Here is a 15,761-nt window from a genome sequence, read left to right as displayed (position 1 = left end):
GGGTGCTGCCCTCCCGCCGGGCGCCCCCGCCCGCTCCCCGCCCCTCCGGCGCCCTCCTGCGAGGTGGGGAGACGTTAAGGCCGCGCCTTTCTCTCTCGGCTTCCTCGGCTCCCGGTGTGGGGGCCCGCAGGCCTCGCTTTCACCAAGCGTCCGGGCCGGCGCGCTCGGGTTGCGGGGGTTTCCTCGCCTCCGCCGGGTCTGGCGAGGAAACTTGTGTGTGGGGGGCGGGACCCCAGGGCCCCAGTGGCTGAGCCGGGCGGCGAGGCCCGCGTCAAGTGACTGCTCGCTTGCGGGTTTTGGTGAATTCCCCGCCTCGTTCCCCCCGAGCGCGTGGCCCCGCGGGAGGCGGCCGCGTGCGCCCGGCCATGCACTAGGCAGGGCTCCCTATGCGCGCGGACCGCCGCCTCGGGCCGCCGCCGCCGCCTGCCGCCGCCCGCCCAGCGCGAGCCGGAGCCCGAGCCCGAGCCCGAGCCCCAGCCGCTGCCCGCCCCCGGCCGGGGCGTCCAGGAGCCGGCGGCGCGGCCATGTGGGGCTAGCCCGCGCCCCGCCGGGCCTGCTGCGCGACCGGCAACATGGAGGCGGCCGTCGGCGCCCCCGACGGCGGCGACCGCGGCGGCGCGGCGCCCCGCGAGGACGCGACGCCCATGGACGCCTATCTGCGGACCCTGGGCTTGTATCGGAAACTGGTCGCCAAGGACGGGTCGTGCTTGTTCCGAGCCGTGGCGGAGCAGGTAACGGGGCGGGGGCCGGAGGGGGCGATCGGCGGGGGGCCGGGTGGGAAACGGCGGGCGGGCAGGGCTGCCCCCCCCCCCCCAACCCGGGCTGCGCGTGGCCCCGCAGGCGTCACAGCGGCCCATTGTCGCCCCGGAACCGGACGCTGCCCTGGGACTGGGAGCTCCGAATCGAAACTTAAAAACCTGTAAATTATCTGGGTGTCGTCCCTCCTGGCGAAGAGGTAATGAGTTGAAGCTAGCCCGTGAGGCCTGCCGGAGAGTCTGCACCCTTGCTGGAGGGGTGGGAACTTGGCGAAATGCAGTTTTTCGCCTCCCCTTTTGGCTTTACAAGCTCAGCGTTCACACCAGTAAGCAGAATGTTTTCTAGAGGAGGTGGTGCACCAGACTCGACTCGTGGGATCATGATTCCCTCCCCGCCCCAGTTACTGGACTTTGGAACGTGGGGTAGCCAAGCCCGCGGATGTCCACCTGAGTCAGGAGTGGGGGAAATATGCAGTTTGGGAAAACCAGACTTCAGAAAATGTAGAATGTTTGCACAGAATTGTCTTTGAGTGGATTCCACCGTCTTTTAATGCTCTGCAAGGCAGTGTAGGTGAACTAAAAAATAATTGACTGAGAAAAAGTGTTTTAAAGTTGGTAGTAGGAAGGAAGACTGTATCTGGGGTCCTTTAGGTTCTTGGCATAATTCTTCCCCCTTACTGGTTAAAATCACTTTGTAATACAGTTCTTGGGAGGATGTTTCTGATTTATTTTTCTGGTAAGAGAGCTTCTTCCCTATTATGTAACACTGTAGTTGGTAGGTGTGCAGTCACCCAGACCCATCCTGTATTGAAAAATAGCTGCTGAATTAGTTGGACATAAGTTTCACATTACTGTCCTGGTGTGTATATCCTACCGTTCAGTTTGCTTTCCTTTGGTCTTAGATCTACCCCTTCCCTCTCCTGCCTGCCTTTGGAGTTTTTCTGTTTGTCTTTCTCTCACCTTTTTTAATGCTAAGTAGCTTTCGGAATTTCTTTTTGTGAGTAAATGTTTTCCTAAATATCTATAGACCAGTCTATTCTTATTTTTTTCCGAAGTCCAAAGGCCAGCCACTTATTTTCCAAAGGCCCTTGTTTTCACATCAGTAGCATAAGATCCTTTTTTTTTTTTTTTTTGGAAACAAGAAATTGATGTAGCTGGTCCAAACCTTTGCATTTTGTGGCTGGCATTGTCATTCACACATTTTCACAAAGCTCCCCAAACTGAGCTGTGTCTTTTTCAGTTCAATTGATTTCTCTTATTTTTAGAATTTTAAGATGTTCTAATGTTGCCTTGGGAGATGTTCACACAAACAGATCCCAGTCTTAACTATTAGTAGGTAAACACTCTGTCCCATTCGTGAGTTTTCCGGATCACCATCTGTCCTGCTTCGTCCGTCTCAGCCTCCTGAGTCTCCTCATCACCTCCAGAAGCAGAGGGAAGATGTGGAAGTGAATTCAATCCCTGTTGAAACATATTAATTGGCTCTAGCAAGAGTTTGGTAAGGAAAGAGGTGGAAGCAAATAGAAATACGAGAAGTATGGTGCTTGTTTGGAGTTGGATTATCCACATCTTAATTTATATTGAAGTAGAAAGGTGTGGCTGGTTTCAGAACTACATGCTGTAGATAATTGGCAGACTTCATTGTATAGACTCCTTTTTAGTAGAAAGGAACAATAGCTAGCTCATTGCTAGCAGTAGCTAATGCATTTTATTATATCTCACTGTGATGGGATTTAAATTAGGCATGAGGGAATGTCCCTTCCATTTATGGGACGCTGCCTTTTAGTATCCTGAGCTTGTAGAAAGTTTGCTATGGTGACTCTTGGGGCAAACTCTGTTCTTGGTAGACATGGACCACAGGTGGTGTCTTCATGGCCAAAGGTGGCGTGTGTGTTGGTGGTGGGGAGGGGAGTAACGGCATCCTCAGGCTGCCTTTTAATAATGTGCACAAAGGACTTACTTTTTGCCAACAATTTCTCCAGTAATATTAAAGTAACTACCATTTCTACCAGGGAGTCACAGTAAGTGATCTCAGTGGCAGCCTTTGGCAGGGGAAATGCAGGGAGAGAGACTTGATTTAGCCAGAGCCTTCCTCTCCAAATTACCTGATTTAAATAACCCCTTCCCTTTTTACGCTTCTGGCCTGGGGCCTGCAGGAGGCCTGACCTGAATCAGCTCTGTGGCCCTGGAGCTAAAAATAGGGCCCTCTTAGAGGGCTTGGTGAAAGCAGAGTGTCTCAGCCTTTCTCTGTGTTTATCTCTGTCTGCCCTAAGGTTGGAAAGCCTTCTATTTCTAGGTTATTTTCATGTATATAATGATTTGCAAAGATATTTGTCATACCATTTGAATTCTTCCTGAGTGCCCTTGAACTTGCTTTTCAACAGTTGTGATTTAGCCTCCTTTCTCTTAACATTCCTTTGCTCTGTAAAGCCCCAGCACCCTGGGCACCTCGCACTGAGAATTTTGCTTCTGAGTAACAGGTTCAGATTTCATGTGCTAATGAAATGTTTGTTAAAGGAGAAAAAAAATGCCTGTCATTGTGTTTGATGTAAAATCATAAGCTTTATTCACTTATGTCTGCCGCCTGTTGCTAGGTAAATGGCTATAAGACTAGCTTCACTCTGCTAATGGCAGAAATGCCCTATCGGATGACACTGGTTTATTCAGACTAACATGTTGATTCATAATAGCGTCTAGCGTAGCTTCTGTGAAGGAAGCGTTACTAAATGTCATTTGTTGAATGGGCAAAAAAATTGTGTGGTGGTTATTTTTGCATTTGGATAGTCCTTCCAGTACTGGAGGCTTAGAGTATGTAAGGATGGATGCTTTTCTGTAGTTCCTAAAGACAGCAGTGTTCGCATACTTGTTAAGCTGAAAAGCAGCTAGTATGCTGAAGACCATCGCATTGCTAACCTCAGTTAGCGCAGCGTCAGAGTATCTGAATGTAAAAGGGACCTGCTAGCCCTCCAGGCGGTTGTGCCTCTTGGTTCCATGGGTATAAGTGAGCCTTGGCTGTTAGCCAGAGAGACCTGTAACAGGTGCAACTGGAGCCTCCCTTTTCCTGAATTCTCTGCTCACCCTGAACATAAGGGAGACTCACTCAGTTGAAACTGTAACTCTTAAAGCTACTTTATAATAATAGAAATTCTCAAGAGCCCCTGATAGTAGTTTTGAGATGTTATTTTAAATGTTGGTTTTTTCCCCTCCTACCTTGACCTTGTAGGGTAGCAGGAACACCTTTGTTTGAGACACCTAGTAGTACAAAACAATTTTAATCTCCTTTTTTTAGCATGGTAAAGTATTAGGGACTGGCCAAAGGGTTTAGACTTTTATTAAGAGACGAAATGCCAGTCAGTTATTCTTTTGTTGAACTAGTTGTTAAACAGAAGAGGCTGCAGGGTGAGAGGGTGTGGATCATCTCCGTAGTATGGCTCATTTCAGGTGGTGCTTTAAGGTTTGGGGCAGAAGAGCACGTCTGAAAGCCATTGGGATGATAACACACAGAGACACGATTGCATCCTGTGTGCTGCTCCCTGGATGCTCTTTCCAGAATCCTGTAAGCCTGACAGCTGAGGATTTAAGAATGAGTGCCTTAATTTTTCTCAAACCACGGTGGACTAACATTTATACATAAGGCAAGTAATTCAAAGTTACTGGGAAAAAGCAATTTCTCTATTACGGGCAGAAAGCCTCAAAGACTTATTTTTTTGTTGAAGTCACCCCTTCATTCTCTTTTCCAACAAGCTGAGGATGAAGCTGAGCACTACGTAGCAGGGATTCTGTCAGCTCTGCTTTGTGAGGAGCAAAGTAATAGTAGAGGGGTGGCCAGGAGAGGAAAGTGTAAGTTTACAAAAATTTCCCCAAAGGGATGGTCTCAGTGCCCTACAGGAGAAATGCTACCAGGCTGTCCATCGAGTGACATCTGGCTTAAGAAGTACTGCTGTCAACGGTATGTGGTACGTCAGCTCCCAGGTTCCTGGAAGAGGTGAGAGTGAACGCAGAGTTAGAAATGACAGGGAAATGGAGACGGACGCCTGTGGCGGTGAGGGTGCGCTGGGTGAGAAGGAAGGCACTCGGTCACAGCTTCACGGCGGCCTCTAGCAGGGCTTGAGACTGCTGCTCTTTCCTCCACAGGTGCTACACTCCCAGTCTCGCCACGTCGAAGTCAGGATGGCCTGCATCCATTACCTTCGGGAGAACCGAGAGAAGTTTGAAGAGGTGACTGATCATTTTAAACGTGTAACGGTGCCTTGTTATAGGTACATGGTAGCCTTTCGAGTGGCCCAGTGGGAATTTCACAGGTTGGATCTGATTGTAGGTTATGAAGATAAACCTTATAAAGACAAACTGCTTTTTTGAATTCAAATCCACAGTCAGCTGTGATTTTTTTTGTTTGTTTTAAAGGCCATCTTGTGGTGTTCATTTATTCAGACATTGAGAAAGCTGCTGTGACAGATGGATCACATCTGTGGAGGCTGGAAGGGTGACTTGGGCGGGACCTGAGCATATTACTAGTGAGCCGTGTCTGACATGATCAGGGATTGGTGACCCCCTGTGAACTGTAAAAAATCGCAGACCTTGGTGTATAAGAAATACACTGAGCACAGCTAATGTTGAGCCTCTGATTTTATCGGGAGGTATTTATAGGTTTTTAATTTACAGGGTTCATCATTATGAACCACATATCAGAACATTGTAATTATATAAATAATGATAGAATGTAGTATAGTTTAATTAGTACTTAACAGAATGTCTTATCAACTGACTGTAATTTTCTTAGTAGTAGGCTGTAGTAGATGCCACGGTGACCTATTTTCATTTTACATTGAAAGCCTTGTAAGATTTACTGGTTATTGGTTTTATGATGTAGAATTATCATCTGACAACCTTTAGTGGTATTTTCTCCCCGTTGACTGCCAAAAGAACATTGACACTTTGCATGTAACCCAATTCTAAGACTTAATAGGTAAATAGTGTTTAAAGGTGCTCTTGGGTTGGAATTGCTATTTTTAAGCAAAATTTTATTCCTGGTGACATTTTTCTGGATGCCATGTTTTAAGATGAACAGTAATATATTCCAGGAAGGTGCTTGATTAGAAGATTTGAAAACTTGTCTTATTTTAAAAAGCTGGTTATGTGGAGGCTAGATCAGAGGGTGTTATGGCGGAGAGGAAGGTAGGGTAGAGAGGTGGTCTTTAACTATTTGAAGAAACTACAAGTGATTTAGTTAATATTGGCTCCAGAGGGTAAGTTCTGTTGACAGTCATGGAAATTGCTGGCGTTTGTTGAGCGTTTGTGTCAGCAGGCATTGTTTTAAGCACTTTGCATATATTCACTCAGCTCTTACAGTCTTGGGGGGTATGATCTGAGGCTGAAAATTCTGAGGGGGAAAGTTTCACTTTCTTTACAGTGAATACCTCTACCAGTTTCTATTTACCAGAATTGGGAAAGACTGTCTAGGGTAGAGGGATGTGCTTTTTTATTGAAAATGTTAAGTCAGGGCCTAGGTAAGTACTTCCTGATTATTAAGAAGAATCAGTTGGATGCAGGCTGTGTCAGACCACAGCTTAAGTCTCTTGCAACTTTGAATGGTTCTGTGGGGTTGTTTTATTTCTTTAAATTCTATGAATAATAAACTAATAGAGAAAAGTAGCCTCTGATTGGTGGAATATTTCAAATATTTGGCTGTTTCAGCGCAAGTATGTATTTAAACTTAGGATACTTTTGGAAATTAGAGTATTTCATCAATAAAAGAATTAATCTCTGTCTTAAAAAAAGGGCATTTAAAAGTTTTTTATAGACCAAGCAATATATTTTAATGTTTTTAAGTATATCACTTTGCTAAATTAACTGAGACTTTAATTGAAATAAAATTGAATTTGGTGTTTCAGATGAGTGTCTTTTAGAGTTTTCTCAATTAAATTAGTGCAATTGCTATGAGAAAAGCAAAAAATGTAATCATATAGCTTGAATCAAATCAGATTTTCTTTTTTAAATAACAGACAAGCTGGATTAGAAAAATGTTGATTCTTCAAAATATCTTTAGCATTATTAGTTCTTGTTTGTTTTTAGTGTAACTGATCTAAGAGACAATGACTGTTCCTGTCTGTTAGGGAACTAATATTTCTTAGCTCTTGCATCTGTCTTTAGCGCTCTTCCAAGCATTGGCCATTACCCAGTTAGTCTTTAAGTGCTGCTTTAGTCACGTGAATTCCCTGTCGATGTCCCTTGCCCTGCCTCCTCCCTCGGTCTGACAGTCCTGCCCCTGCTCCTGGCACAGGCAGGTGAGCAGGCGAGCTCCCCTCTCACTGTGCTCACCCCGCGAAGCGGCCCCCCTCTTGCTGTGCAGGTGATCCCCCCACTGCCGCCGCCTCACGGGTGCTGCCCCAGCGCCCCCCCAGATCCTGTCCAGGAAGTGGTGCCTGCCGTGTTTCCTTCTTAAAATTCTGTTGGACCTTTATGATGTTTTCTTAATAATTTGTACATATTTTCGTAATTAGATTTTTTTCTGTGTGTTTGTGTGTGTATGTATATATATCTTACTGTTGTATCCAAGGTTTGTGTAAGAATTCAGTACTTCACAGTGAAGAAAGTAACTTTTGATGGATTTCTAATAGGCCTTTTTCCCTTTTTGCAGTTTATAGAAGGGTCATTTGAAGAATATTTAAAACGTTTGGAAAATCCACAGGTATGTAGTAATCTTGTAATATACTTCTTTTTTTTTTGTATGTTAAATAATGTATTCCAAATTCATTACAGTGTGAGGTGAGTATTACAGTGTCTGGAGGGGTTTCCTTAGGTACAGTTCCTGTCTTCGGTGCACGTTTAATTGGAAGACAGCTGGCGCTGCGTATGTGCCATGAGCGTTGCCTCACTCGGGGCGGAGTCATGCCTTCTTGATCTGTCATGACGACTGGTGAATGTAGTATAAAGACCTGAAATAGCACCGCCGAGGATTTCCAGAGTGTGGTGTTGGTGTGTTCGTGGGGCTTGGTGGACAGGGCAGTATTCGATTGCTTCCTTAGGCAGCTGACAAGACAGGGTCCATTCCCCTTAACATGGTCAGCGAGAGAAGTGGGAAGAGACTGCTGAGGGTTGAAGGACAGCCCTTCCCCACCGACTCCCACTGCCAGCACTTTCTCAGTCACTTGGAAATTAAAAGAAGTTTTCTGTTTGTTATTTTCTCTTCTCCTGCTGAGAAACCTAATGCTCTTTGTGTAAAAATCCAAATGTTAACGGAATGGCCTGTAGAATGTTCCCTCATCCCCAGAGATGATCACTGTTAGATTTAAAACGACAACAAAGACGCCGCCAAGAGGAGTCACTTGGGGAGGAGACGGTATATACTAACCGGAGGAAGGTGTTTTGCCAACGTGCGGGTTCTCTTCGATTCCCTGACCCTAATTTGAGTGCTTGTTGTGGGCTGCGAACGGCCGGGCCCCGGGGACGCAGAGGCCCTGGGCTCTGGATGCCCTTCTCGGGAATGCCCCTGCAGCAGGGAGGGGTGTGCGGTGCCAGTGGGAAGGCGCATGCGTCCTGAGAGGTACAGGTGTGATGCTGCAGTGCTGCTGCCGTTCCGTCACTCCAGTCACAGTCTGACTTCTTGTGACCCTGCGGACTGTGAGCCCGCTAGTCCTCTCTGTCCGTGGGATTTCCCAGTCAGGAACGCTGGAGTGGGGTGCCATTCTCTCCAGGGGGTCTTCTTGACCCAGGGATTGAACCTGAGTCTCCCGCATTGGCCTCCGTCACAGATAGGAAAGATTAAACACCAGAACGTTAACAGTTCTCTCCAGCTATTCCTGGTGATTTTTATTTCCTTTGTAGAAGATGAAGGGAACAACAAAGGGCATTTATTAATTTTTAGTCAGAGAAAAACCCCACAATATGACTTTATGGTAATCTTTGTGAACAGTTCAGGCTCTTGGGCTGTGAGGGTCTGAGAAAGGATAGAAGAGACTTCCTGAGAGAGAAGGGGACAGGGAGGGGAGTGAAGCTGTGTGAACGGACTGGAGATTGGTTTGGGGATCTGCAGGGGAGGGGCGGGCGGGTTGCTGCAGTTTTGAGCACCTGGGAACAGGTGTCTCCTTCCCAGGGTGCGGGCCCGCCAGGTGTGTTATTCCCAGGACACTCCCCTCCGCAGTCTGGGCAGACCTCCTCCAGATGTTGTCGGTACCTGCTGACAGAACAGGTGCTTGTTCTTACTAGCAGTAAATGCTTCTGCCTTGGTTCTCCTCCTCCCTGATACATGGAATGTATGAAATGAAGAGAAATGTCGTCAATTGATAAGCTCCAGTGCGTCACCCAGTTCTCAGAGAAAGAGAGCTTTCTCCTTTTTTCTTAAAAATATCAGTGGAGCATTTTGAAAAATGCCTCAAGAAGAATATATTTTTGTCAGCTTTACAGAGGTAAAGTTGACATATGATAGATGTTTTAAGTTTGTAATTTGATGAAATCTGACAGAATCATACAGCTGTGTGATCCCCACCGCAAACCACACAGGGCATTTCCGTCTCTCCAGAGAGTCTCTCATACCTTTTGGCAGTTGGTCTTGACTCTCCCCCTGCACCCACCCATGTGCGAAGTTTTGCCTTTTCGAGACTCGAACAAATAGAATGATATGGTTTGTAGTCTTATGTGTCTGGCTGCTTTCACTTAGCATAATGGAAGCATTTTGAGATTCATCTATGTTGTCCTTTGTGTGATAGTTCATTTTTATTGCGGAGTGGCCATTCATTGTATGGATGTACTGCAGCTTGTTTTAGCAATTTACAAGTTGATGGATATACGATTTCTTCCCAGTTTGCTGCTGTTATTAAAGCTGCTAAGAGTATTTGGTTGCAAGTCTTTCTGTGGACGTATGTTTTCTTTTCTCTTAATTAATATTGTTAATATTATTGAGAGTGGAATTCCTGGGTCATATGGTCAATGCACGTTTCACTTAGTGAGAAATTGCTAATCTGTTTCCCAAGGTGGCTGGGCCGCTTTGCTTTGTCATTAGCAGCGAGTGAGAATTCCAGCCCCTCTGCATCTTCATCAACGCTCAGTATTGTTGGCCTGTGTTAGTGGCTGTGTGGTGGTGTCTCGCTGTGATCTTAACTTGCATTTCTCTAGTCATGTTGAGAGTCTTTCCATGTGCTTATTTGCCGTCCGTATCTCTTTGTTGGTGAAATGTCTTGCTCATAGATTCTGTCCTTTATTATTTTGCTTTTGTTCAATTATAAGAGTATTTTATACCAAGTATAATAAATTCTGTACTGGGCATATATTTTCCAGTACTTTCTTCCTGTTTGTATCTTATCTTTTAGTGTTTTTAGTAGTGTCTTTTGAGGAACAAAAGTTTGGTTTTGATGACTATCTAAGAACATTTAAATTAGTGTTTTTGATACAGTATAGTTCTTCAGTTAAAATAGATTTTGTAGAAATGCTGGGCTCTTACCCACAATGAGAAAGTAGACTAAACATACAGAGTGTTGAGTAAGTAAAATACATAGCTTTCAGGTAGAAGACAATGATAGAACATAAGTTTAAAAAAAAATCAAAATTGTTAGAGAAGGCAAAATATAATGGCCATTGTCTACTTAGCCAGACTACAACAGAATTTATTCTGAAGATTAAATACTTACAAAATGGTACCTTATTTGAGATGTAGTGTCTTGTTGACACAAGAAGTGATGCCATCATTCTGCACAAAATGGAATAGGCTTTGGGTTTATGATCTCAGCAGATGGTTTCAGGGAAGGATTTCCTCTATACCAGAAGGTATTGCTTGTGGAGTTTATGAGAGGCTGTGATTGTTAGGCAGAGGCCTATTTTAATAAATCTATTTTAATGTATGGCACCTATTTCATTTTGAAAAACAGCCAACTTTTAAGATTTATTGAGGTGCAAAGTCTGTGGGGAAAGATGATCCTTCTCTTAGAGGATTTCAAACCATCATCCAAAATCCTTATCTCAAATCTCTCTTCTTTGAAGGTGAAAGTGGCAGCATTCATTTACTATAGTTCTTATTTTTAGTACCTCTTGATATTAAGTCATTACTAATTTCACAGATAGTTTAGGAATACATTCTCATGGTCAAAGATTTATTACAGAATGAAGAGTGAAAATCCTTACTTTCCCCTCATCTTTAAATTCCTGTTTCCACTGTCAATTTAGGATGTGTCTTTGTTCTCTTTCTATGTGTATGTGTCGATATATATTTTGTTTTGCACAGTAGGGTTATTTTACTGACTGACTTTTTCCACTTAACAGTCTGAGTGATCTTGGCCATTTCATAGGAGTATAGCTCATTCTTTTTGGTGATTGCATGATATTTCCATACATAGTTTGGGTGAATGATAAATTATTTAATTGTTCCTTATCTATTAGTGGAATCTTTGGGCTATCTTAAAAAAATTTTTTTAAATTATTACAGATAGCTGTAGTGGCTATCCTTGTTTATATACAGTCTTGTGGCCATATGAAATATTTCTTTAGGATAGTTTTATAGAAAGTTGAATTGCTAGCTTAAAGAGTATTTAAATTTTTGATATATACTGGCCATTTGCTTCTGAAAAGCTTAAGGACTTAAAGTGACTCCTTTAGTACGAGAACTTCTCCCACATGTTAAAATGACTCCTGGTACACTGCTTTCTTTTGTGCCTTCGATTATTCTGAAGAGACCAGACCTGCGCTTTCTCACCCTTTCTGATCCTCGAGCTGCCTCTAGTCAGGGTCCTGCTTTCTGGGCACATACTGTGTGTGGGCTCAGTCCTGAGTGCTCAGCTGGAATCTCTGCCTCCTATAAGTTCTCAACTTAGAGATACTATGTCGTCCTGCCACACCAATAGGAATTCTTATTCCAGCCGTATTACTAAGGATATTTGTTACCAAGACTTGGGCTGCTTTTTAGTGTACATTATAGCTCGTTTTATAAAAATATTTTTATAGTATTCTCAGTAGTACTAATAATGAGCTTTTCGGGCCATTAGAGAAAATGCATTTGAGTCAGTTCCAGGATGAACCTAGAGCCAAGTGAGTCAGAAAGAGAGAAACAAATACCATATATTAATACATACATATGCAACCTAGAAAGATGGTACTGATGGAACCTGTTTGCAGGGCAGCAGTGGAGATGCAGACAGAGACGAAAGATTTGTGGACACAGTGGGGAAAGGAGAGGGTGGGACGAATTGAGAGAGTAGAGTGGAAGCATATTTTTATTACTGTATGTAAAGTAGATAGCCAGTGGGAATTTACTGTGTGATGCAGGGAGCTCAGACTGGTGCTCTGTCACCACTTAGAAGGGTGGGCTGGGGTGGGAGGTGGGAGGGAGTTTCAAGAGGGAGGGGACATAAATATACCTGTGATTGATTCATGTTGACATATGGCAGAAAGCAACACAATATTGTAAAGCAATTATCCTGAAATTAAATAAATTAAAAAAATATTAATGAGCTCCTCTAGCTAATTAGATATATTATATAAAGGTGTGTATTAAGGTATTGTAAAAAGTAGACACTTACGGGCCAACTTGTTTTCTTCAATACAGGAATGGGTTGGACAAGTGGAAATAAGTGCCCTTTCTCTTATGTACAGGTAAGCCCTATAATAACAGGTAAACAAAAATAAAGCCAGTGGGAAATTAACATGTTCCATAGTAACGAAGTTGTTAAAAATAGCAAAATCACTTACAAACCTTCTAGAGAAACGATTTCCTACTTTCTCAAGGCTGGTAGCATTGAATGGCTAGTAGAAGAAAGGCAAAGCACCATATTGTCAATTCTGCAACTTCTTGTCTGTTAGCAGATCAGGTGACTACTTTATTTTTTCTTTTCAAAATGTCTTTATAGATTTCATCTCCACGACTTCTGTGGTTTTGAGGTCTACTTTTAGAATTCTATCTGAAGTTATATGTAAAATTGCATTTAAAATTTTGCTTTTTAAAAGGATACTTTTTGCATAAGTGTGTTACAGCCTAGTTATCCCTTACTGCCTTTTGTCCGCTGCTCTTTCTCCAGTGCCTGGAACGTTGCTTGGTGTGCCTGACTCTTGAGTGAATGAATGAATGGATGGTTAAATCTCAATTTCTGAAGTGTGTTTCATCAGAAATAATTTCTAAATGTTATTTTCAGGAAAGATTTTATAATTTACCAGAAACCAAATGTTTCTCCTTCACAAGTAACTGAAAATAATTTTCCTGAAAAGGTAAGAATTGTTCTAAGTTTTTCTAAAGGATTTAATTAAAGGAACCACTCGCTTGCCATCTTGACTGCCTGAGCTATAATTTTTAAGTGACTTTTGGAGTTTTTAAAGTTCTTATTAATCATTCACAAGTTTTATTATTTTGTATTTGTTTTTCTGCACAAATGTTGAACTCTATTGTGACATTTTATTAGAGAAAAATAATTGATATGCCAGTATATGTGATTAACTCGACTATTACTGTTTTACATCAATATATACATTAGATAGAAAAATGACTTGTGAAAATAGGTTCTACTGTTGCATCCAGAAACACTTAACTGTGATATATTTCCCATTCAGTTCAGTTCAGTTCAGTCGCTCAGTCATGTCTGACTCTTTGTGACCCCATGAATTGCAGCACGCCAGGCCTCCCTGTCCATCACCAACTCCCGGAGTTTACTCAAATTCATGTCCATCGAGTCGGTCATGGCCATCCAGCCATCTCATCCTGTATTGTCCCCTTCTCCTCCTGCCCCCAGTCCCTCCCAGCATCAGGGTCTTTTCCAATGAATCAACTCTTCGAATGAGGTGGCCAAAGATTGGAGTTTCAGCTTCAGCGTCAGTCCTTCCAATGAACTCTACTAATACTGTTTTACATCAATATATATATTAGATAGAAAAATAACTTGTGAAAATAGGTTCCACTGTTGCATCCAGAAATACTTAACTGTGATATATTTCCCATTACATTACAGAGGTAGTTTACTGGCTAAGTCACAAAGCAGAAACAACTGAAAAATGATGTAAAGCCTAGAAAGCGGGGAAAAAAAGCACCATGATTCATTACTAGAGAGTTTTGTTTTCATGATCTGCATTGGGTTATCCAGGTCAAGTTGAAGTGTCTCGTCACCACGTTTATGGTGTCAGGGGGAAGGAACTGGGGTAAATATGCCTTTGTAAGGACTTGTGGGTGTCCGAGGTGCCTGGCTCTGGATCTGGCCTTTACAGTGTAATTTTTGGAATATGATGTAGTCTAAGCAAAGTCAATGTGTGTTGCTCTTTGCATAAGTGATCGATTATTTAGAAGGTACATAAAGCTGTAAAGCAGAAAAAAAAAAATGTACTTTTGATTCTGCTCCTTAGAGGTAAGTATTATTAAAGTTTTAGAATATTTTCTTACAGTCTTCTTTTTTTTTTTTCTTCTTCTTCTTACGGTCTTCTAACCCTTCTGTTTCAATAGTTGAAATCATTTGTTCTTACAGATTGTGTGTGATTTTTGTGATGCAGTAAGCGTTTCCCCAAGTCATTAGGAATTTCTGATTCATTGGCTTTGTAACATTTCAACATATGGATGTATCATGACCACATTACAGCTTTAGGTTACTTCTAAAACATTCTACTGGGAAATTTATTTACTGGTAACTCAGAGATATTAAAGGTGTAAGTAGCTGTGTAAATGTTGTATGTGAAGGGCTGGAAGATGAATTCTGTCTTCCCCTTTCAGGTGTTGCTGTGTTTTTCAAATGGAAATCATTATGACATTGTCTACCCCATAAAGTATAAAGAGAGCTCTGCTGTGTGTCAGTGTGAGTATCACCCTCGTGTTGGTTTAGACATTTTCTTCCTAAGCTTTGTGGTCTTGAGCAAACAACTCAGGGCAGATATACCCTGTTTTGTTGCGTAAAAATACATTTCTGACAACCTAAAAATATATTTAGGTTACCAAAAATCTTAATACTCTAGTAAAAACTTGTTTCAATAGAAAAAAGGTGCTAGTAGATTAGAGTTTGGCTTGTAAATACTAAGTTATATTTTCCTGTGGTAATATCGTTAATAAAGATTTGTATGTTTTTAAAGCTTTTAGTGCATAGCTTGAAAATCCAAATGATTTAGGAAATCAGTATTTGATTGTATTTGTCACTTGACCAGGGTTTCTTGACCTTGGCACTATTAATACTTAGGGCACATACTTCATTGTTTTGGGGGGTGGTTGTGCGCATTGTAGAAAGTTTAGCATCTATTATGCCAATAGTGGGGCTTCCCTGGTGGCTCAGATGGTAAAGAATCTGCCTGCAATGCTGGAGACCTGGGTTTGATTCCTGGATCAGGAAGATCCCTTAGAGAAGGGAATAGCAACACACTGCAGTATTCTTGCCTAGAGAATTCCATGGAAGGGGCGTCTGTGAAGTCGCAGAGCTGGACACAACTAAGTGCCTGACCTTCTGCCGTGCCAGTAGAGCTCTCTCTCTCCCGTGTGACAACCACAGATGTCTCCAGACTTCGCCAGGTGTTCCCTGGGAGGATAAAACCTCTCCATCTCTCCCAGTTGAGAATTACTGCCGTGGCAGCGCCTTCCTCCCTTCTTTATCTGCTTTATCATCTGTTCTGACAAAGTGCATGTGACTCATACGAAGCACTGTGCTGGGCATATGACAGCCTTTTCCCCCTGTTCTCTAGCTAAGGGGGCCCAGTGAAGACAGCACATGATGCCTGCCTTTTCAAAGCTGGAATGTCCAGCTTTTGATTGACTGGGAGAGGCAGAGAACATAGCCCAGGATGCAGACAGCCAAACTTCACGTCTCAAAACAGATCAATTTACAATTTTATATTACTTGCATTTAATGTATTGACATATTTAAAGCTAACAGTAATACAAAAAGGTATCACAGCTGTGAGCCAAGGCTGATAAAATTAAACACACACAGCGAGCAGTGACCAGCTATGGCGCACGCTGTGCTCAGCCTCTGCATACTGCTTTCATATTTCATCCTGGCACAGCGAAGTGCCCTCATTCCAGCCCTCATTCCAGCCGCACACAGGAGGAAACAACTGGAGCGGTCA

At 43.0% G+C, this 15,761-nt stretch overlaps 1 protein-coding gene across 2 annotated transcripts in view; it reads left to right on the top strand.

Moving 5' to 3' along the window:
- The first annotated feature begins 446 nt into the window (after positions 1-446).
- The window catches only part of OTUD4 (OTU deubiquitinase 4), a 39,566-nt gene continuing 24,251 nt past the window's right edge, over positions 447-15,761 (top strand). The window contains exons 1-6 of one of the 2 annotated variants that reach the window (XM_043902522.1): positions 447-731; positions 4,890-4,973; positions 7,393-7,443; positions 12,286-12,332; positions 12,869-12,941; positions 14,425-14,506. In XM_043902522.1, the coding sequence (XP_043758457.1) occupies positions 573-731; positions 4,890-4,973; positions 7,393-7,443; positions 12,286-12,332; positions 12,869-12,941; positions 14,425-14,506 (496 nt within the window). In that variant the 5' untranslated portion in view covers positions 447-572. Of the gene's footprint in view, positions 732-936; positions 956-4,889; positions 4,974-7,392; positions 7,444-12,285; positions 12,333-12,868; positions 12,942-14,424; positions 14,507-15,761 lie in introns of those variants that run through there. The other variant, XM_043902524.1, reaches the window with a different exon arrangement.

Source organism: Cervus elaphus, chromosome 5, assembly GCF_910594005.1.
Source record: "Cervus elaphus chromosome 5, mCerEla1.1, whole genome shotgun sequence".
In the NCBI taxonomy this organism is placed as follows: Eukaryota; Metazoa; Chordata; class Mammalia; order Artiodactyla; family Cervidae; genus Cervus; species Cervus elaphus.
The sequence above is the reverse complement of the archived record's forward strand: the minus strand, read 5'-3'. Positions and strand labels throughout refer to the sequence as shown.